We start from the raw sequence: 24,112 nt of genomic DNA, 5'->3' as shown, positions 1-24,112 counted from the left end.
TGGACCATGTATGAACCTTGTGATTGTTGGAAGTGCAAACACAAACCGTCTCAATAGAGCCCTAGGATTTATGTTTCCAGAGAGGGACTGTGTCAAAAAATCTTTAATACCTTCCTAACGTAGCTGAGAATTTGTCTAAATCTTACTGTTTTACACCTTAATGACCGTTTTATTTACTCTTAAATTTTCCATTGAAGCCATAGACATTCAGGTGGTGTAGTTCTCATGCCATAGAGGTCAACGGTCATGCTTTCAATAAGGTCTTAGGTTTGCATGGAGTTTCTATGTTAATCTAATTGTCTGTTAACATAAACTTCTTCTAAAGACATGACTCGGGTGGATAAGTGACTCTGAATTTCCTTTTATTGCACGCATGCACACAAACACTCTGGTATCTTCTCCAGACTGTATCCCGGTTTTTGCCTTGTGAGCCTCAGAACTGGCTCCAGATCACTGTGACATTGTACAGACATGTATTTGTGTAAATTACTGAATTTGTCTCTGAAATAAATTATATAAGTTCCTATGCTCATGTGTACATCAGTTGCTCCATTTCTGTGATTTTAACCTGCACCCCTTTTGGTGTGTTAGCATCTCTAACGTTGTCTAAACATGTATGTGTTATGGTTTCTTTTGGCCTTCTAAGCTGTTAGAGCTTTCAGTTTGCCTAAGAGCCCCCAGCAGAACTCCCCGGTGAAGGGATTTAATTCATTTTGTTAATCGCCACTGGTTGCCACTATCCTGCTCACTGTCCTTCTCAGTGGAGCCCCTCTCTTTTGCAGGGTGCTGAAGATTGGCTCACTGGACTGGTACCATAACAACGTGCGCTCCCGTTTCAAGCACTTTGGTAGCGCCAAGGTGATGCGCTCACTCTACAAAAGGCTAAACGAGTCTGGCTCCCAGATGGACCTGAGAGGTTCGTATTCGACAGTAGTATTATTACTTTAAAAAAATCACTCTTATAACTGATGGTGTGCCATGTACACAAAGCTTCCATACAAATCTGACAGATAAATGTTGATAACGATAATCATAAACATTATACTGTTTGTAAGACTCTTGTGTCTTTGTGCAAAGTATCACTGAAACAAGGGTTACTTCTATACATTGTTTTAGACTCCCTTGCCTGTGGGTATACACAGGAGATGATGATCCTGTTAATTACACTTCAGTCATCGTGTGTTTGTTGACAGGAAGGCCTTACTTAGGTGAGGTGTCTGTCCATTGACCTTACAGTGAGAATAAGTGTATGATAACTGGATGGTCAAAAACTTCTTAAGGCGCTCCTTGTGGAGTCTTGAATGGCTAGGTGTAAATTCTTTACATTAGGTGAGAAGACGATGGTCATTGTGGGAGCAGTTTGAAAAACAAGAGCGAATGTGATGAGACATTGCAGCGTCTCTTCTACAGATACCACTATTTACTCATTGTATAAGAATCACATTGGTGGGTCACATGTTGCAGTCCAATGTCTGGTACAGGGTGTTTCAGCCTTATTTTCCCTGCAGGGCTTTTTTTCCCCTCACAGCAGGGCAAAGGACAAAGAATCTGTAGAAGCATGAACAGTGAGCACTAAATGAGTCTGAGAACTGATTGTGGCCCAGCAGCATCTGCACAACCAAAATGGTGCCTTCAATGGCTCTTTGAGTACATGGTACCCTGGACAGACTTTCAAAACTTTTACTGTGGAAATATAGTGGTTATGCATCTTTATGCATAGTCAATACCCTAACTGTGGACACTGGACAAATTTGTTCATCACAACATGATACAGTTTTTTTATGTAACACTGTCATACTTATATGATAAATTAATTAAACCGAAAATCCTTGTGGTTGCACATCAAACAGTTAGATCAGTACTCCACCGTAGTACTCACTGGAAGACAAAGATATTATTAATGCGTAATATGTATTTACAGTATATGTCAAAATGCTTTTTTTTTCCAACTCTGACCTTCTGCTTGTCCCTCTCTATCCCACCAGGCCCTCGTGATTTTGATACACAAAGCACACCTGATGTCCGCTGTGAGTATGGACCACTTTAGATTCAAAAAGGAATGTGGGGAAAGAGAAAGAGATGGTAGCAAAGATGTGGAAGAGATGGAGAGTCTCAGTAACACACACAGTGTGTAACATCTGGTAAAATAAAGAATATAACATCACATTGCAATGGCAGCAGGTAACACAGTGGTTATAGCTGCTGTAGTTCCCTTGAGCAAGGTACGAGTCCTAAATTGCTGGAGTAAAGACGTCAGATAACTGCGAGTAGCTGAATGTTGTAAGCTGCTATGAAGAAAAGTGTCAGCTCTTAGAATGAATGTAAACTTAGAAATATGAATTTTTGTTAAATATTAGTGTTATCCTTGTCATGTACATAAAATGCCCTTCATTTTGGTGTCAAATGGATTTTATGCAACACGTTTTCTTCCAGGAACCAATTCTTTTCTTTTTCCATAGGAAATAATAGTAATTTAATGTCCTCACGACAGGAATGGGGTGATTTCATGGAACAAATTAGCTTCATTTTGTGAAGCTTGGTTGTATTTACACTCATTAGGTTAAGGACTGTGCATAGCCTCTTTAACCAGTTTCATTCAGAACTCATTACTTCATCCCAGATTTCTATGATGGTCATGAAGAGGAAGACACACCAGATGTTCAGCGGTACCGGACGGTAAGCATAAACACACGGCATTACATACAGTATATGCCTACACACCCCAAATTATAAAAGTGTACACTTACACATAAATGCCCCTACATCTACTCTTGCATACACATACAAACCTGTACACACATAATTACACATTGACACACAAGTATATGCACAGGCACATACACCAATATGCAACCACACCAACACACAGACATGTCTAAAAAGCCACAAACACACACCTGTTTACTCATATATGCAGGGAAGAAGGTACCCTGGACACAGACCATAGCTGTTTTCTCAAAGTGTCTTCAGCAGGAAGCTTTTAAGCTGCCCCTGCTACCTAGACTTGACATCTCTGAAGTTGATTTACATCCCACTTCCATTCAGGTCATTCATCTCCATCCTCCATTCAGGTTCACTACATAGATTTTTCAAGCAGCCTCCAAAGCAAAGGCAAATATGCAATAGGCCCAGAGTAGCTCTCACCATTCTAAAAAGATCACACCTATTAAATGAACCTTACCTAGGTTTATATGCTTTTTGTTTTTTAACAAGGTATACAGAGACAGGCACAAATATATGTCAAAGTGTGACACACATATGATTACATATATAGGTACCCATTCGTCACATCTACACATAACGTGGCCATGCTACTACAACCTAGCTTGTTGAAGGTGTTTCAGTGGTATGCTGTAGCTGTGTCTATATGTCTTTTGCATAGTTTCAGTACAAATCTTGATAGAAGCATGGTAGATATTTCTACATCTACTATGAGCAGTAAAATTTTCCTGGTCTCCAAGATGTAACTGGATTACATAACTTATTGCCAGTTCATGTTCTCACTTGTCATTCTTCATTATTTTCATTTTTTCTTAAAGAGTAGCTCTGCTATCCTGGAGATTTTATCCAAATGAATCTCTACTAATCAAAATGACCTCAATACTTTGAACAAATTCCTTCTCTGGTCTGAAGCCTCACATTCCATTTGCATTGCTGTGGCGGCCATCATTTGTCAGACATTGGAAACATGTGAGGGGTTTAGTATGGGCTGCTGTTGGGTCACAAGACCAAACTTCACGTTTGTGAATCTGCACTCAGTGGAGATGTGGCATAAGGACTGTAAATAATAGGACAACAGTGTTCATTTAGCTAAAAACTGTCTCATAACTTTAGACATGAATGTAGAAATAATATATAAAATTTTACAAGCCCACTTGTTGAATGGTATGTTCAGATTAATGTGAGAGAACACTGATGGTTTTTTAGGCTGACACAATATTCCTTTTAACCTATAGTAGTGACTTGATCATATGACAATGTGTAACACACACACACACACATTTTCAGAACCGCTTGTCCCATACGGGGTCGCGGGGAACCGGAGCCCACCCGGTAACAAAGGGCATAAGGCCGGAGGGGGAAGGGACACACCCAGGACGGGACGCCAGTCCACTGCAAGGCACCCCAAGCGGGACTCGAACCCCAGACCCGCCAGGGAGCAGGACTGTGGGCCAACCCACTGCACCACCGCAATGTGTAACAGTATGTAACAATATGCTCTTGTGTAGCAAAATGATGACTTTTCAAATGTATGTTTCAAAGAACATAATTTATATATTTCTAGTTTTTTTTTTTTCCTACCAGTAATTCCACCTGTTGCCGTGGCAGTATCACTGTTACCAGTAAGGATTCAATGCACTTTCTTTTAACTGCTTAAATGCTTACCTAATTGATAAACAAAAAGAAGTAATTTGGAGTACTTAAATATTTAAATAGACAGCTATGTAAAGCAAATTTTTTTTCAGCTATGCAGTATTACTTTCATGCGTTAAGGTAAAAATGGTGAATTCACTTCAAGAAGCTCCAGTAAAATTCACTGGCAAGAAGCATATTAAAAATTGTGCACGCCTATAGATGTCCTAATTGAAGTTAATCAGTAGTAATTGGAAGGTGCATGGCATGACCTGGACAGATCAGTGGGCAGTCAAAAAGGTGTCTTCAATTTGCATGGCTGGGCATACAAATTAAACTGATACCAAGTTCTTTGCCACTTGAAGGGAATGTTGAAAATTTTTAGAAACAGAGGTCTCAGAAAAGCTTGAGTCAACACCATTCCAGCCACTCTGGAAAGTCAGTATGGAGGACTGACAAGAAAGAAACAATTAATAATAAAATAAATCTCAAATCCCACATGTGTCATACAGGATACCATTTAAAAGATGTTAATATGTGGCAAAAGTTTTTTGTGGTTAGACAATACACTTTGTCTAATTGCTTTGGCACAGACAGCAAGTCTCATCACTCAGACAACACCACCAATACTGTGAAGCCCCCTCCCAGTAAACAAGCTACTGGGGCAGCTTGTCATCACCAGTAACAGGAAAGTTTCTCCTAACTGAAAGGAAAGTGGAAGGAGCAAAGGAGTGGAAAGTCATCAAGGAGGAGCTGATTTAGCATGCCAGCAAGCATGAGGCCAAGTTACAATGCAATTTTTTAAGTATAGACAAATGAATGTTCTTTAGTAGTCCAGTCAGAGTATTTTTATGACACTGTTGGGACAAGCGGTTCAGAAAATGTGTGTGTGTGTGTGTTAGGAAATTAGCTGTATTAGTTGGTTCATCAACAATCAAAAAATGAAGCTTCGTCAGAAAATTTGCCTGAGTATGAGGAAAACTGCAGCATTCCTGTTTTCTGAAGTCTTACCAAAAACATTCAGTTTCAATTACCTTCAAATGTGCTTCAAACAAGTATTATCCATTATGGACACTTATTGCATGAGCATACTTTGGGTTTTGATTTCTTTTTTCAGGGTACTTACTTTTTGGAAAAACAACTTGCTTCTTTGAGCTTTGAGTTTCTGAACTTTTTGGACTTACTTCGTTGAGTTTTGCTGTGTTTCCCTGTAAAAAGCAGCGCCCTCTAGAAGTTCTTCATAAATGTGCAGTGAGGAAAGACTGAGCAAGAAAAGCATTCCTGTCAGAGGCTGTGTGCTCTGGCGCAGTTTTCCCTTGAGCCCCGCTTACATAACCTGATCCGTCACAGCTCTGCTTGCCTTCAAGACCTCCGTTTGGAAAGATACATTAGGCCTGATGACTGTTAAAAAAAAAAGTTGAATCTTGATATTTCAAAGTTCATTTAAAAGAACTGTGGATGCATTTTGGAGCAAATATTTTTCACAGGAAATGGAATTTCACATATTATTTGTAAAATTTGTGCTTTTTAACTACATTGTGAGCTGCTTTGGGCAAAAATTTCAGCTAAATAAGGAATATCAATAACATGACAGAGAAGGTTTATTAATTTTGCCTTGTAATGCACACTGTTCTAGTTTGCATGACCTCCATTTATGTTTTCTCATTTTCAGATGCGAAAGACCAAGCGCCTGCTCTCAGTCCACCCTCTTGATTTTGATATGGACCAAGAGTACTCCACTCACTCTCGCCGTCCATCTGTCCAGGTACATGGTATTTAAACTAGGATCTTCATTAGGAGTTTTACAAACTCTCTACTTCTATCCCTACCATACAGTGGTTACAGCAAGTTTATCTTTCATTGGAGCATGAAAATCCAACCAGTGATGATCACACAGGGAACTAAATTAACATGACCAAACTTTTTCTTTCTATACATAGGATTAGGTTTAGCGGGGTTAACAGGAAGTCACTAAAATTATGCAGAAAAGACACATGGGTAATTATGGGTGTCAGCATCAGTGCACTGCCTTCGTATAATAAATATGGTAGTCATTGAGCTGTTTAATATTTCTCTCACTATTAAAGCTGCATTGTTTTTTGTCTATGAACGGTTCATATGCAGATTCACAGACTGTTAATGATTCTTTAGGGTTCTGTGCATTAGTCTGTAACAGCATTGACTCATTTGAATTGCCACTGAAATCCAATTTGAATCTAATAAGTTTTGCTACGGAAACATTTTATGTGCAAAATACATGACCTTAATAGGATTTGCAGCTGCAGATTCTGGGAAGATTTTTAGACACCCACACTCTTTACAGGTACCTGGGGAGCAAAGCAGGCAGGGGAAAGACTCTGAGTACAGTACTGAGGTGCACTTCCGCTACACCCGCCGAAAGAGCTTGGAGAAGCCCATACGCTTTGGTGAGTCATGCCATTCACTCTCTCACAAACACACCCATTTGCTTTTTAGCATGAGGACTAATTTTAAGTCCAACAATTACTGATACCTAACCTCATCACCCAGCAAAAAAAAATAAAGGAAAATATTTTTCTCATATATTAAATATATTCTGTTGATGGTCCAACAGTGAACTAGGAACTATTTTTCTGATGATAGAGACATTCTGTTTGGACTGAAATTCATACCTTATCATTTTGTTGATTCTAAAAAAATGGAAAAATAAATAATCAGAGTTATAAATTTGCTACACACTATTTTGTAAAACACTTCTAGGGTTTGAAATTGTTTAAAAATGTGCACAATGTTTTTAAAATTGTGTATACTATATGTAATTGACATAAACTGTAAAATGATAGCCACAATTTTATTTAATGACCACTCAAAGCAAGAAATATGTATTTTTGGTCCAATGGGAAACTTATTTTCGGTAGTGTTCAATAGTTGCTGACATAAGACTGTTATGCAACAAGAAGAAGATCATCTCCAGATGTTCAGCATTAGTTGGAATGCACTGGTGGTGCTCAGCTAAAAATGGGAGCTGCATCTTTTTCTTCAGTGTATTTGCTCACATTCTGACTGTATAATCAGAAATTGAACAGGAGCTGATTAGCTCAGCTTCACAGGTCATTTAGCCGAGGACATTTGTCACATCCCTTGTGGACCCAAACACCGACCTCGCAAGCCCTTTTAATACACATATTATGCAAAAGTTTTTATTTCACGTTGAGTAAGAACAGATATTGATAAATAGACTAGCAGATTTGTGAGTAATGATACATTTACAGAATTGCCCAATGGAAGATTTTCATTTATTTTGTTTTTGCAATTTTGTGTCTTGTGTCATTGTAATGGAACTTCAGCTTTTCTTAGACAGTCTCTAGAATGTGAAAATATTAAATTATTATTATTAAACTACTAAACTACTATTTCCAATTTTGCATAATAAAGTATTGTCATGGTTTAGTCACAGCTCAGAGGAAGCTAGCTCTCTCTTGTGTTTCTCAGATGAGGGCCACATCCCAGACCAGAGAATGATGCGCACTCGATCATTGTCCAAGATCAGCCCCTCTCAGCGATACACACATGGTGAGCTGGACTCTTCTGAGGAGGAGGAGGCAGAGCGTTACCCCATGTACCAACTGCCCGCCCGCCGCCGCAGCCGTGCTTCCTCTCAGGAGAATGTGCATCAAGGTCCTCCACAGGTGTGTGTTTACAAAAGTCTAAAGATGCAAAAAAGTTAGCTATGAACTTACCCCTTTTTTTTGATATCTTGACATGGTTTTGGTGTAACGTTTTTGACACTGATATTAATTCATTATCAAAAACTGCTTGTCTAATGCAGGGTTCCATTGTGACCAAAAGTGGATACTAATGTATCACATTTACCCTGTTACTTGAACTTAAGTAACTTTCTGAAGGAGTGAGCCCAATCAAAGTTTAGAATTAACCAATCAAAGTTTAGTGTTGAGTTTCCTCTTGACATCTAGTTCATTCATTGGCTGAGGAGGAATGTGTTTTAGTACGTTTAATACATTTATTCAACTAACAGACGGTTCTCACTGGAGAAAATAGAGTCTGAAAGCTGCCATCAATTTTTTTTTTTTTAAATGGGTGCACAAAGCTTTTTTCTGCATACCAGTTCTCTTATATGCATGTTTTAGTTTTTTTGCACGCATACTTCTTTCCTTTGTGTGCACACTTTATCTTTCTCACATGCAGAATTTAATATGCTGTGTGGATGCAATATGATCATAGGTTTTAAAAATACATTTTTCATGGCACCTCCCAGACTTTGTAGTTTAATATATTAAGAATATTTTTTCCATATTGTAATAGTTGAATTTTATAAGAGTTATGCAGGTCCTAATTATATTTGAACTCAATTATTCCATGAGTCACTTCTATTTTAATAAGTGTATGGGCTAATAAATGGCATTTGCCTGTTCCTAAGTTAATAGTAAGCTAAATGTTTGAAAACAACAAAAAAATTATACAGGCTAAAAATGTCTCATTTTATTTAAATAGACTCAAAGTATTATTCATCTGAAGTATTTTAGTTTGCTTATAACTGTCACTGAAGAATTGTAAGTTCACATCTAATTGTTGCCATACAAACTAGAGACTGTGATGGTCAACAATGGTAGTAGACAGATAATATATTTTTTTTGGAGGCCAATTTTGTTTCTTTTTTGGTGAATGCGTTTGTAACAAATCTTTGAGTACATATTTTGTGGGCTTATGGCCAGTTGTTATAATGTAATGCTGCTAGTAATTTCTTAATTTAATTGTAAAGTTGGGTAGCTTTTTCTACTTTAGTCCTGTTCCTTGTTATAATATTCTACAAATTCTCATCAGATCCAGCAGTGCAGTTATGCCTTGAGTTTTCCTAGCTAAAGGGTGTGTTGGCTACATTAAGTTCATACACCCTAACCCATGAGTCAGGTATTCTGGTACTGAAGAGCAGATTCAATGCAAATTTCTAGAAAAATATTTAAACATGCAGATATTAACTCACTACTAGTCACTTAATTCATAAGCAATTTTTGTAACATGAATACCCTTACACAATCATAAATTAAATGGTTTATAAGTCCAAGTCCTAAAGGTAAATTAAAACTTTGCTGTAGGATTTATTCAATTTATTTTCATCAACCACTCACACACTTCAGAGCCTCAGTGTTCCTCTATCCTAGAAATATTATGCATGAAATAGGGAATTCAGAGAATGGGATGCCAGTTTACCTTAGTATCTTTATTAACATGAAGCAACGTTAAAGTTAAGTCTGCTTTAAGATGACTGAGAACAAAAAGAAAAAGTCCACAATCTCCTATTCAGTGTGTTGTACTGCTTTATACACAAGACTACTCCATGTTCCATCAGTACACCAGGAGCCGCATGAATAGGATAAAGTGGAATAGAGTAAGGAATGTAAACTGCAATGAAAAGTATGATCGTAGGGGGAGAATGTACTAAAAGAGTTTGAATATGTGTCTGTTGATGTGTCTGCCAAAAATGCCCATGAGGAAGTGACAAATTCAATATAGAAACAAATTTCTCAGCATTTGGTCACTTTCCGTTACAGTGAAAAAAGCACGACAATAGACAGGTATTTCTATTTATATGCTGGGTAGTTTCTGTGAAACTCTCACATACTGCAAACCCACTCTTCCTTCCCCCACTGTGCCTTGCAAGTCTGAGTGCATTTTTCTGCTAACCAATGGTGGCAAGTGGAAGTACAGGCCACGATCTCTGCGACAGAGAATTTGGTGAAAACAGAACGATGACAAACATGCATCTGTTTTTCAATATGATGTATGGATGTTCACTGCCTGCAATCACAGAACTGCTAGAATCCTCTGTGTTCCTGTCAGATGTAGAGAACTGCAGTTCACTTGCATGTTTTCCTGCCAGTGTGTTTCACAGAAGAACTGCTGCTTGGCTCTTTTTTCTGTCCTTGATTAACAACAGAACCGTATTTTACCTCTGACTTTCAGCATTTTACAGCATAACTGATTTTGATTACTGTCCTTTAATGTGTCAATTTCCCTTCTTCTACATTTTTTCCCATAGACGGATGCAGTTGTATTAAGGCAGACACAATAAAGAAAATGTATTCATCAGCTACTAAAGCCAATAAGATCTTTGTTGTCTTGGGAGTTATGTAAAGTTTCATGTTGTCTTGGGAGTTATGTAAAGTTTCAGTCTGTTGACAATGAGAAATCTTTTCATAAATATCTGCATACTTTGCACATATGTAATCTAGTTACAACGAATAAATACTACAGCATGCTATTTTGCTGTAGTCAACTATGGGAGATGATGGGAGGGAAAAAGTATTCGGAGTTGATAAATACTATTTCTCTCTTTACGGCTGTCTATCTAACATTGACCTGTAGATGACTGAACTTACGAAGCGCATGGTGGCCATTGAAAGCCTTTTGACCCGTCTGGAGCAGAAGATGATTGACCCTGTTGATCATGTGGGTACTCACAATGTCCAAATTTTTTATGCTTTTCTCACATGTATCACAAAATTAATGAAACTACGAAATCTGTTCATTTTCTTTGTATTTTTTTGTTATATAGACACACTGTCAGTAACAACATTTCAATTGTCTAGATAGCATACTGACAAAACTTTTAGGCTTTCCCGCTGAAGCACTTTAGATACCTTCGTCAGTCCCTGGAGTTCAGAGGTTTTTGTAGGAACAGAACAATGTGACTGGGCACTTATGCATTCCCTGCATAAGGGTTCACCTTCTTTAGTCTCGCTCTCTCTGAACTTCTAGATAGCTGTGCATTCAGTTTCATGCTTTCCTGTAGACTTGTATTCAGCTCCCTCAATCTTCTCCTACTGGTTGTGAGTTAATCATTGGTTGTAAGTTTAGTGCTGGATATTGTGAGTGTTCCCTGTCGTCCTTGATTAACCTGTCCCATGAGCTGGCATGTGTCCTCTACAGGTGGACTCCCCCTTGGCAGTGGACCTGGAAGAGGAGAAGCTGAGCAGGAAGCTAAAGGAGCTGACAGGCAACATTAGTGACAAGGGTCTGTCTTCAGAAGAAGAGGAAGTCAAGTTGCCCAAAGCTACTAAGGAGACTATGAAGAAGAACAGGACACAGGGAGAGCCAGCCCTGGTGAGCCCTCTGCCCCAGGAGAGGGTGCTGAGCTCTTCCAGTGATGAGCAGCTGTCAGAGACTCAGAAGGTGACCACTGGCCTTTCATTGCACAGTGACACTTCCACAAATTGAAAGCTTATATCTTCCCACCCATTGACAGAACACAGCACCTGTGGTTCAGATTTGCACAAATACTACACACACCAATCTCACAAAGAAGTATTCTATTTTATACTATCCAGGTCTACTAAATAAACTCCAGTTTTTGTAGTTTTCAGATCTACTCACTATTGTACCCTTTGTCAGGCCTGCTGATTAACATTGACTAATATTTTCTGAACATGGTGCCTCACTCAGCAGTGTTCTCACATCATAACAGCATTCAAGTCAGCTGATTAACATTCTCTTTCAGTGTTTTGCAAGCCTACAAACTAGCATTTCTATTTCTGGCTTTTGGACGCACTCACTAGTGTCACCTTTCCACTCCGTACTCTTGTCCTTACCCTGTGTTCAGGCTGACTAACTAGTGTTCCCTTTTTGTGGCATTCAGACCCGCTAACTCCTGTTCCATTTACATGGCTTTCAGAGATCCAGTGCGGCAGCCCTCTGTGACATCACTACTGAGGTTCTAAGAACCATTAATGCCACTGAGAGCGCGCTGACAGAGCTGGCTCCGTCAAAGCCTAATGACACATACCACTTAATGGGAACAGATGTAAAGCAGTCCGATGAGGCTTACAGAGCACTTGAGGAAAATGTAAGCTTAACTGCACCAACCTTTTTCATGGCGGATTTGCAAATGAGTGTAGGTGCTGAAATATACCGGCATATCTCTTTAGATGATGTTACACTATGCATCTGAAACCTACAGTAAACTGCGTGAGAGTAACCTGCCATGCCTGTGTGTTTGCTTTCTGTCATGCTGCAGCCTAGTCTTGTTTTGGTTGCGGTAGGCCTCAAAGTGTAACTGCCGAAGTTTCTCTGTCCTTCGCCTTCCTGCAGGTCTACTTGACAGCAGGTAAATCTTACAGCCTGGAGAGGAAGCTGAGGTCCTTGGAGCAGAGTGCCAGTAACCGTTACTGCGGGCATACTGACTCAGAGCTGTCAGAGCTGGAAGACAAGGTGGCCTTGGCTGCAGCCAAGGTCCAGAACACAGAGAGTGAGGTAGATCCATGGAATATTTAGTGGTGGAAGCATGGGGCCACGTCCATGTCCAATGTTGTGGTGCCTCTCTGACTGTTAGCAATCCCTGTAATCTATTTTCCCAGGTCTCAGACATTGAGAACAGAATTGCAGCCCTGAGTGCTTCAGGAATGTCAGAGAAGTTGAGGAAGAAGGTGAGGAGGAAGGTCTGGTTTTGCAGCGGGTTGTTGAGCTCAATAATCATTGTTCAAGGGTCTCAGAAGGTTCTGTTAATTTCCCCTGTGATGTAGGTCTGCTGTTCACCCCACAATTCTCTCCTCTCTCAGGCATCTGCCACACAGAGACGAGGACTCCCTAATGACATTTCCAGAAGTAAGATTTGCGTCAGCTCTGTCACAACTTCCAAAGTTGTACAGAATAACTCCCATGGAGTTATCACATAAAAGCAAGTTATTTGATATCTGGCATTACATCTCATTGATGCAGTTTTAGCTTAAAAATCTTTTGGCACTGCTTTTCCTGAAATGGGAACATTGTGCTTTCCTTGAGATCTTTAAGCACAGCCCAACTGCATACGAATTTCAGGCATGTTTAAATTTCTTGAAGCTGAAGCCTTTTTCTGTATTTTCCACTGAACTCAGCAGAAAACAAAAAACTTTATTACAGTTAAATCAGTTTTTTTTAGCAAACTGAAATAAGTTCTCTTGCTGTTTTCTCCTGGAGTTTACTCTATTTGTGTGTGTTTTTTTTTTTTTAATTCTTAGACCCTGCTAATGAGATGCAGCCCCACTGCATGATGCTGCCACAACTAAATACTATGACTAGTGTTAGGGTGGCAATCATGCATGGTGCTCTGAATTTTGGTCAAAAATGTCTTGGTCTTATTTGACTCCAAAACTTTTTCCCAAATCTTTCTCAAAGCATGTTATGCAGGTGTAGTAGACTGATGCCGCTTTATTCCACTCTCAGTCACTGAACTCTGTAGCTCTTTTATTGTTAATACTGGGGGAACAATGACCTCTGTCACATCTTCTTGAACAGGTGATGAGTTTTAAGGAAAAGTTAGGCAGTGCTCAATGTTTTACACACATTTTTGATACATGATGGTGGCTCTATTTTTAATTACTGAGCCATTTTTTTAATCCTTTTTCTAATCTATACATTTATGTGACTTTTATTGAATTCTTACTGTTTTTGCACCTTTCCTTCATATTCACTGCCTGACTAATGATCCTTAAATCAACTGGTGTTTTATCCAGCAAATATGAGAGTCACTTCCGTAGTGTGGAATAGAGGTCAGTGGAAATTTTATCCACATTACAGAAAGGTTTTCCATCTGTGTAAATGTAGAGCTATTCAGAGTGCAGGAGACTGTATCATTTGTGCTAGTAGCACATTTTATCACATTTTTGACTTGCTCACAATTTACTAATTTGGTCATTAAAATTATCATTTTTATGCATATACGGTTTATAACGAAACCACTGTTTTTTATTGCAGGAAAATTAATCAAAGAAAATTTGTAAACATTTGTAGGCATCTGTACTCACAGAGAAACATTCAAAATGTCTGAATGATTTTGCAATATCCATGAATTGATGATTTGCAATGCAAGACAACAGAATTAAATGTTGATCGTATGCATAAAGAAACAGTGTACGCAATACCTTCAGAAAATATTCAGACACCTGCACTTTTTCTACATTTTGTTGTGCTGGTACACCCCAGATGGAAACCCAGTCCATCTCAAACTAACCAGACCCACAAACACTCACTTACCCATTCACACACTACAGGCAATGTAGTAGTGTCACCAGTTTACCTGAACTGCATGTCTTTGCACTGTGGGAGGAAACCAGAGCACCTGGAGTAAACCCAAACAGACACGGAGAGAACATGCAAACTCCACACAGACTAAGATGGATTAAAACCTGTGCTCAAACAACCCAGGCACTACATTTTTACTTATAAAAAAATTATCTGTTATAAATTCTACACAAGGCAAGGAAAAGATCATTTTTATTTTAAAACCTTAAAAACTGTATGTATATATTTAATGAGAACACAATAGCACAACCAGTTATTTTTCAGTGAGAAAAGTATCATAGCTGAACTCAACATATGTGATTTGATTTTCACAACTTCTCGGAACAAAATGGAATAGTTTATGGTCATGAGGGATGTTGTAATGTGTTATTTAGTCTCATTTATTTGGGAATAAAGCACACAACGCATCTGGTTTTAAGAAGTAAGATGTTTTGAAATAAGTACTGAAGAAACTTCTCTGTCACTGGCCAGATTAGCTGCAAGATTCAAATACGTAATTAGCACTATTCCTTTATTATACTCTTTTCCTCAGTACTCAACCCGTAGTGATGCTTTCAAGAGTTTTCAACAATTAGAAATACTTCTTTTCTAAATATGATTTGTGAAAAATGAAATGAACATTTCCTTCTCTCTGCAGCATTTTTACATAAAAGTTTTATTTCATAAGAAATTCACAAAACAATGGCTGAAGAATACACAACATATAACAAACATAAATTAAATTAAAAATAAATTAAACCATATGTGACTTTTGAGAAGTTGCACTAAAATGTAAAGAAGGAAACTTGTTTCGTGCTGGAATGCTATAATGTATCACAAACAAGTAATTTTTTTCAGCTGGCACACTCTTAAATATCCGTCATCTCATTGTTTGCTTGTTTGTTCTACTCTTTCTCCTCTTCCTCCACCAGAAACAAGTAATGTGCCAGGGTCCAGGAGAAAATCAAACTTCATGTGAAGGAATATCCCCTCCAAAGGTTGCACTATGCCAGGGGACCTACTGAACAAGTTCTATAAACACTGAATGCATTCTACTGTGATATGTTAAGCTTTCAGTAAAATGTTTTTGATGTCCAAAATGATAAACCTAGCAATCACAGTCCTCAGGGGCCACATTTCTGCAGGTTTTAAATTTTTGTTTCTACCTACTGAATAATTTATGTCCCACTCACCAAGTAAAGTGGCTTACAAGCGCTATAATAACTAATGATTAGATAAAATGAAAATTTGCCCATCCTTTAACCATTTAACCTTTATCTAAGGATTTGCAAGACCTACCACTGCTTTTGGGAATATGCTCTTATGTTTTAACTTTGACAAAACTGAGTTGTGTTTCCATTGACTTTGCTGATTGTAAACTTCTAATTTTTACAGTTATTCAAATTTAACAGATTTGTTTAAATTAATGTGATTATTGCAAAATTACTGTGGATAGCCAGTTTTTACACTTTTTTACATAATTTTTTGAAAGGATTTGCTTTATGTCTATTGGACACCTCCTTTCAGCTTTACTGATGATGACAAAGACTATCTACTGCTTCATGTACTAGAATAAGACATTTTTTGATCATGCTATCCAATTCATGATATTCAGTTTAATAAACTGAGTGGTGTTTTTTGAGCTATAGTTCACACTGTATCATATTCTGAAAAACTAACTCATATATGTTAGGTACCATTGACAAATTAACCAATGTCCCATTTTCACTTTGACAGAACATGTGTTTTAGGTATTGTATTTATTTTGATGTCATTCATGCATGGGTCACAGTGATCGAGACCACTCAGAAATGCTTTCAGTGACAATGGCATTTCTCTTAAATACATTAATTGGTATACTTGATACATTTTATATAGAAAACAGTGAGCACAGTAAGAATGTCCTGTGATTATGGGAAACCCACTGCAGCACATGAGAACACTGTTGAAGATGAGTGGTTAGCGAATTACTTTTTTTTCTTTATAATTATTGTCGCTGGTCCTGTATTATGTCCCTCCAACAGCAGGCAAAATCAGCAATGTTATCAGATGTGTGATAAAATGAAAGCTTTTTACACAAGCTGTTTAGACAACTTTAATAAAGTGTATTCATACACAAAAGATGTTTTGTATTACACATTTTTATTTGTTTCCTTTTCAGATAAACAAAATTTAAGTTTGCACACTAAAAGATTTAATATTTAATCATCCAAGTTGTAAAGTTTAATCCTATTTGATTAAACACATATTTCTTTAAACTATTTCCAATTAAAGTTCAATCAGGAATTTATATTATCTATTGAGTCAGAGCTGATATAGGATCCTATATCAACTGATATATAGGATCTCACCCAAAAAGATACCCGGTAAACAAATTTGAAAATTAATGTATAAAAGGAACATTTTATAGATTGTGATATGGAAGTTAGAATTATGAACATTTTGAGTTGCAAACAGACTTCCAGTCTCAACTGTGTTTGTAAGTTGAGTGTATAACACTTTTTTTTTATTTGGAAGAATTATTACATCCTAACTGAAAATGTGGCAATTGTAACTCTGCAGCTGTTTTCCTGCTTGGATTAAATGAATATTTTCCTTCTGAGACAGTTTGGGGTATTGAACAACCAGTGAGTGAGATGATTCAGGTGGATTTTTTTTTCTTTTCGCTGCACTTTCAGCGAGAGAAAAGTTAACAGGAAATGCACATGACAAAAATGGCGAGCTGCCATCTGTTAAAGGCAGGGCAGAGGAAAAGAGACTGTCAGCAGCGCTTTTGAGTGGGCAGTTAATCACTGGTAAAAGCCTGTCTCCCTCAGATACATCCTGGGCTGGACACTGACCGACCCCACCTGCTGCTGATTAGACTGTCACATTGCTCAAAAACAAATAAATAAAAAGACTCGTCAATGTAATTATTCCCATATTCACATGGTAAAGAAATCCAGGGTGACTGAATCACAATGAAATCATTTAAGCCTCCTTGTGGTCAAAGCAGGGAACAAAATTACCATGAGCTGTCAATAAATCAACCAAAGTGTAAATGTATGCCAGAAATTGTAGTTGGAATTAGAAGTTTAATTGGCTGGGATTATTTTTAAAGCTGGACACGCCACACCAGTGGCACTTACATAGTCACAATGTAATGGTACTGACTTTGGAATATTAGCTACTGGTTCAGTAAGTGAAATCTTTGCTGCTGGCTCTGGTTTAACTCTCTGATTTGAATAATGTATTCAGGGTTTGGATTACATAATGATTGTCAATCAAAAATAGGTCATATATAATTAAATGTAATGCTTCCTTTTTGCCTGCTATAATTTCACTTATTTAATGACTATATTTACCCTTAAAGCAGCTCCACTTTAAATTACTTTAAACGTGGAGCTGGTTTAAGGTTTTGCTGAAATCTTTCTAACAATGAATTACCCTCTGAACAAAAAACTGGTACTGTAATTATGATAATGGACCTGCATTTAAATGCATTTAGTTTACTTTTAGCTAAACTACAGCTTTAACAAATGTGTGCATAATTTTTCATAAATATCACATCCACAGTGTTCAAATGCTAAACCTAATATTACCCTGCTGGAAATTGAGTTGGAACAATATGTTAAGACTTTACACATGTGCAAATTAAGACACTTTGTTGAGTTGTATGAACTGTATTCTTTATCTGGAAAGTTGTTGTAAACACCAAAAAAAGAAAGAAAAACTAATATAATTAGAGTTCTATCCATGTTTACTTACAATGTTGTCTATTATTGATGTAATTATGTATAGTTAGTTGTTTTGGTAGCCTGCAATGGACTGAAATCCTATAAAGAGTGTACCCCATCAGCCTTGCACCCAGTGATTCCAGAACAGGCTTCAATATTCTGCAGACCTGTTCAGGATAAACGATTAATGAAAATTAAAGGAGGTGGGGTGTGGTGGCGCAGTGGGTTGGACCACAGTCCTGCTCTCGGGTGGGTCTGGGGTTCAAGTCCCGCTTGAGGTGCCTTGCGGCGGACTGGCGTCCTGTCCTGGGTGTGTCTCCCCTTCGGCCTTACACCCTGTGTTACCGGGTAGGCTCCAGTTTCCTGTGACCCCATATGGGAGAAGCGGTTCTGAAAATGTGTGTGTGTGTGAAAATTAAAGGATGGATGGATGGATGGATGGATATTTGTTTTGGTGTTTTACACACACACACACATTTTCAGAACTGCTTGTCCCGCACGGGGTCACGGGGAACCGGAGCCTACCCGGCAACACAGGGCGTAAGGCCGGAGGGGGAAGGGGACACACCCAGGACGGGGTTTTGGTGTTTTAATAAAATTAAATTAATTAAAAAAGATACCACAGCGGATATTATATGACTCAACCACTCAGTGGGCTCTGCTTCCCTCTGGAGGCCAGTACCTGGAGCATCTCTCTGGAGTACAGCAGTGCTGGGCAGGGTAAGTGTCTATGAGTTGAACTGAAGTCATGGTGTGGTTTGGTAGGGGGGAGGTGGTGTTTATCATTGCCTTCTTATGTGTATATCTTTGGATTGAAGAAAACTTTGCACACCCTGGGCCAGATTCCAACCTATTGCCAGATTCACAGATCTGACACTGTAAAGTACAAGTATTACCAGCATAGCAATGATACTCCACAGCAATAAAGTCTTCCCTCAAATAATGAGTGATTATATAATGAAAATTTGTATTTATGAGTACATGTACCCTAAAATTTGCATAACAAGCTGTCAAGCCACAATTACAAGAAATAACATACTACGGTATCAGAATATGAAACCATTTCAGCCAACTAGATGCTCTCTATGCTGCAAATAAGATTTCTATTATTAATCAATAACAACCCATACAACTGATAAAAAAAAGATTAAAGAGCCTCTGACCCTAGCAATGAAGTGAAGCATTTTCCATTGCCTTCACAATCATTACCATTAAACATCATGGGAAGTTCTGGAGTGCAATGAGCAGTGGAGAGTTTCATATTCTTCAGAGAAATTAAGGATTTTCTCCATGGACAATGGTTCTGTAGCCCAACACACACATCATGGCTTTTTTGACAACAAGAAGTACTGAAGCTATTTTGATAATCATGCTGATAATCAAGCGATTATTGATAATTGTTTGTCCAATTTAGAGCCACAGTGGTCCGGAGCCTGTGCTGGAAACACAGGGCACAAACCAGGGTTAGCCAGGGAAAACCCTAGACAGGATACCAGGGAAACGCAGTGTCCTGAAATACAGTCCAAAATTTCCTAAAGTACTTCACTTAATAATGGAGGATCAGTAGAAGTGCAGTGGAAGGTGCCCCAGCAGGAGCCAGTGAAAGCTCTTCAGCCAGAGCCAGAGGGGGTGCCACTACTGCAGAAGATAGGAAAGGACTGAATAGCCAACAGCACCAGAGCAAAAGCAGGTACCTCTCCTGGCTGCTGGGAGGAGCTGCCAGGGCAGCAATCCTTATGAATGTTAATTGGAACACCAGCACACAGCGAGAGGTATTGGTGCACACCAATGGAAATGAGCCACTGAAGTTTGACAAAACTGATTGCAAGTTATGAGCTGCTACAACCAGCTGACCTATGAAGTGGACTTGCAGGTTTTCACATATGGCCTCTGTACCACATATACACTTGGACTTAATCATTCGCAGTCCAAATTCATGGTGCAGCCAGATTCTCATTATGAATATAAAGGCATGAGGAATAGCCACTGCCGAATTGGCCCATGCCAAAGCTGAACCCTGATTGGTCAACTGATGGTGACATGGTGACGTTACAATATGAGATCATTTTGGAGGACACGTGTTTCAGTCGGCGGAAAATTTAAGTTTGATGGATTTATGGGGGTTAATAAAAAGATATTCTTATTTTCTTTTTACTGTTTTTATCAACCAGATAAATAAGAAGATTTTTTAAATCACAAACTTGTATAATTTCCTAGTCCTATTCTCATTCTGCCATCTCAGGATATTTATTAATTATCCTACAAGGGATATTGGACGTGGATGGTCACATCTGTCATGTGGGGCCGAGAGAACCAGGACGGCAGGACCCAAGTGCAGAGTCATTTGTCTGGATTCAGGGGATCAAGCAAGTTCTCGGTGTTGGGGACAGGCGGATGAATCCCGTCAATCGGCGGTCGGGGTCAGAGCGGGGATCCATGGGCGAGGTCAGGAGACAAAGCGAAGAGTCTGTCAATCGACGGTTGGCATTGAAACGAAGATCCGTGGACATGGTCGGAAGACAAATCGAAGGGACAAACACCGGAGGACGAGAACTGAGGACAAGGGTTGCATGTGAACTGGATGTCACGAAGGAGGACGGTTGTCTCTGACGAGATTCCACAAGGGTATGGGAGCTGAGGAGGGTCTTTTAAAGGGTGAGCAGTTAGTCAGGTGCTGGACCAGAGTCAGGTACTGTCGGTTGAGTTGTGGGCGTGGACGTAACAACATCCTGTTTATCGCTTTGAAACTTTGAATCTGTGTTTCAGTTTCTTTATTACACTGAGGCCTTTCTGCAATGCAAATACACATTGTCATATGTAATTAAAACAATCATTAAAGTGTATAACATCTAAAAAGATTGAGGACAAAAGCAGCATACAGAGAATCTAGAAGATTAAAACCAGGATTAAAAAGAAAAAAATCCCTGAATGGAAATGTATTAAAGTGCTCCAAAAAAACCGATATAATCTGATTTAAAGATATAGCAGGCGAACACCATAAAATGTTGAGAAAAATTTGTACTGAACCAGTGTCACAGACTGAGCTGTGACAGGCAAGTTGGTTGCAAGGAATCAGTAAGATGCCGGCAAAGTACCATCAATGAAATGCTGAACCTTGTTGCTGTTGTTGCCTGTCACATGCATTTCACCTTGTATTGTTATATTGCTTGTTCTGGTTTAGTATTCAATGTAACACTTTTTGTTTGAACTAGATTGGGTGCCGGGAAAGGCCTACCGGTATCTGTTTGTCATTAACTAATAATATTTCTTTTATAAAGGTATGGCAGGTATATGTAACTGGTTGTGGAGAGTGAATGTATTTATTGTTTTTAGAAGATCATTTCTGTAGACTTTCCTTACTGTGCAGCTGTCTGGTATTCTGTTGTGTTTGGTGCCTTGTGTTGTAAACCAGATGGAGTGAACAATTTGGGGTATATCTAGGTGGGAGTCCTTGGGCACAACCAACTAGGCAGGGGTGTTTTATTGTGTAGTGTGATAAATGTCTTTATAAGTTGTAACGTAGGGATATTTATAGTAGAAAATGTTTTGTATTGTTTGTATGTTTTAGTATTTATGTTGGATGTAATTTTTGGGGAAATGTACTTTGGAATAGTTGAGGGTGTTATGGTATAACCAGAAGGGCGGAGTTACTGCTATATAAGTTTGTATTAGGGCACTAGTGGAGGGTGAATTGATGCAAACTTATGTAGACATTCTCATGCAGTAAACAGGAGAGCTATGCATTGATGTTGATACAAGGGGTTAAGCCCACGGCTCATAGGCCTCATGTTCTTTGTAACTTAATGTTTGTTTTGTACTTGGTTGGGGGTTAATGTGTTTCGAGGAATACTTTTTAGTAAAAGAAAATAAACCTTTTTGGTCCAACTACTTCAATTCTCCACTGCTGCTTCCATCCGTCGTCCATACCCTCACAACCAGCGCTTGAATTTTTAGTTCTCTTGTCGCCTATGCACTATTTAGATTTCTCCTGCATGCTTTTTGTGGTTTAGAGTGCACTTGTTTTGAAAACAAATATTTTGAATCCACCTGCCATTATTCATAAATGTGCATGCAGGCAACAGTGGGCACTTGTTTTGCGACTGAAATAAAGAAGAAAGTAAGGGATAAGATAGGTAACACAATACAGTCAAATTACCAGAGCAGCCATACAGATCATTTGGCTGCTCTGAGACAGAAAAACACTTACCCTTGAAGTTTAAAGTTATATTCTACATAGAAATTAGAGATGAAGTGACTCAAGGGGGTGCAGTGGTGCAGTGGGTTGGAGCGGGTCCTGCTCTCCGGTGGGTCTGGGGTTTTAATCCTGCTTGGGGTGCCTTGTGACGGACTGGCGTCCCGTCCTGGGTGTGTCCCCTCCCCCTCTTGCCTTACGCCCTGTGTTGCCAGGTAGGCTCCGGTTACCCGCGACCCCGTATGGGACAAGCGGTTCAGAAAATGTGTGTGTGACTCATTTGGGTATCATGTGCAGTTCAGAAAAAAAAAAGTCAGGAATTGTTTTCACAAAAGGTCTCAAACATGTTTGATTGGTATTTAAGGAGATACTAATTAAAAAATCTGAATTTACAGCTAATCTTGTCATTGGTTACTGTCCAAGACTGTAATCAAGAAAGCGGAAGTTAGATATCATGATTCTGCAAATTTCGTCAAAATATCGGTTTGGCAGTGCACTCATTTACTGCTAATGGAGTTTAAAAGCTTGTCTGGAAGTCAGTCATATAAACATTTCTCTGGTTCACTGGTGAATTCAGGAAAAAAAAACAATCTGGTGCTCTTGTTTGGCAAGGATATCAGAGAGCTTTTAGGTCCCTTTATTTAAATTCAAACTTTAACTTCCCTAATACCACCATTAGACTTTTGATGCAGTGTTGTGTCATGTTTATGTTTACTTTCATTTCACTACACACAGGGGTAGGCCTACAGGAGAATTAAATATAGTTTGCAGAAGTTCAGGCATAACATAAATCGGCCACATAATCAACACAGGCAAATAATTCTAAGAGAAGTGCCAATGTAGTTTTATTGTGTAACACACACACACACACATTTTCAGAACCGCTTGTCCCTTACAGGGTCACGGGGAACCGGAGCCTACCCGGCAACACAGGGCGTAAGGCCAGAGGGGGAAGGGGACACACCCAGGACGGGACGCCAGTCCGCCGCAAGGCACCCCAAGTGGGACTCGAACCCCAGGCCCACCGGAGAGCAGGACTGCGGTCCAACCCACTGCGCCACCGCACCCCGCACATTGTGTAACACTTTTGAATTTATTAAAATACAAAATGTTTATGCTCTCCTATCCCCCAGAAATGAGTACAGATGTTTTGTGAAGGACTTTGTTGAGTCGTGCAAACTGAATCAAGTGCAGCTCAATACTGGAAAGACAAAAGTGGTGATGGACTTCAGAAGGTACAAGGTTCCTTTGTGTCTAATGACTATTGATGGAGTGGAAGTGGAGATATGATTGGTATACTGGTACTTGGGGGTGCATTTGGACAACAGACGCAACAAGTCTAGCAACACTGACACTGTACAGGAAAGGCCACAACTACTGTTGTCGGTTGCCCTCTTCCAAGGCTGAACTATTTGAAGCCTTTGCTGCCAACAGACATTAGGCTCTATAATGGGTCCTCAGGCTCTCCTTTTATCTTATTTATTTCTTTATTGTTTTATACTTATATAAATGTGATTTATTTACTTAAAGTGCAATTCTAGTGTCTCTGTCACCACTTTGTTAGATGCATGCTGTTGTAGCCTTCTGCATATTCCTTTCAGATTAATAAGGTTCTTATTATCTGTCCGCCAATGGGCAGCTGGTAGTGCAGTGTTAGAGCTGCTGCCTTTACACCCACAGATCTCTTGTTTGAATCCAACCTCTAGCTTCATATCCCTGAGCAATTTTAGGTACTTACCCTAAAATTGCTCCTGTAAAATAATAGTAATTAACCAGCTGTATAAATGGGTAAATAATTCAGCTCCCAGCTGCTCCATAA

The 24,112-nt window shown here is 39.0% G+C and overlaps 1 protein-coding gene across 2 annotated transcripts in view; it reads left to right on the top strand.

Moving 5' to 3' along the window:
* The window catches only part of mlphb (melanophilin b), a 29,683-nt gene extending 14,002 nt beyond the window's left edge, over nucleotides 1-15,681 (top strand). For both annotated transcript variants that reach the window (XM_018755811.2, XM_018755810.2), the window contains exons 4-15: nucleotides 783-916; nucleotides 1,986-2,027; nucleotides 2,621-2,676; nucleotides 6,026-6,118; nucleotides 6,677-6,779; nucleotides 7,825-8,021; nucleotides 10,717-10,800; nucleotides 11,281-11,523; nucleotides 12,439-12,600; nucleotides 12,705-12,773; nucleotides 12,906-12,951; nucleotides 15,318-15,681. In XM_018755811.2, the coding sequence (XP_018611327.1) occupies nucleotides 783-916; nucleotides 1,986-2,027; nucleotides 2,621-2,676; nucleotides 6,026-6,118; nucleotides 6,677-6,779; nucleotides 7,825-8,021; nucleotides 10,717-10,800; nucleotides 11,281-11,523; nucleotides 12,439-12,600; nucleotides 12,705-12,773; nucleotides 12,906-12,951; nucleotides 15,318-15,364 (1,276 nt within the window). In that variant the 3' untranslated portion in view covers nucleotides 15,365-15,681. The remainder of the gene's footprint in view (nucleotides 1-782; nucleotides 917-1,985; nucleotides 2,028-2,620; nucleotides 2,677-6,025; nucleotides 6,119-6,676; nucleotides 6,780-7,824; nucleotides 8,022-10,716; nucleotides 10,801-11,280; nucleotides 11,524-12,438; nucleotides 12,601-12,704; nucleotides 12,774-12,905; nucleotides 12,952-15,317) is intronic.
* The last annotated feature ends 8,431 nt before the right edge of the window (nucleotides 15,682-24,112 follow it).

The sequence above is a fragment of the Scleropages formosus genome, chromosome 24 (assembly GCF_900964775.1).
Source record: "Scleropages formosus chromosome 24, fSclFor1.1, whole genome shotgun sequence".
Classification (NCBI taxonomy): domain Eukaryota; kingdom Metazoa; phylum Chordata; class Actinopteri; order Osteoglossiformes; family Osteoglossidae; genus Scleropages; species Scleropages formosus.
Note: the sequence above shows the minus strand (reverse complement) of the source record. Positions and strands in the feature narration are given on the sequence as shown.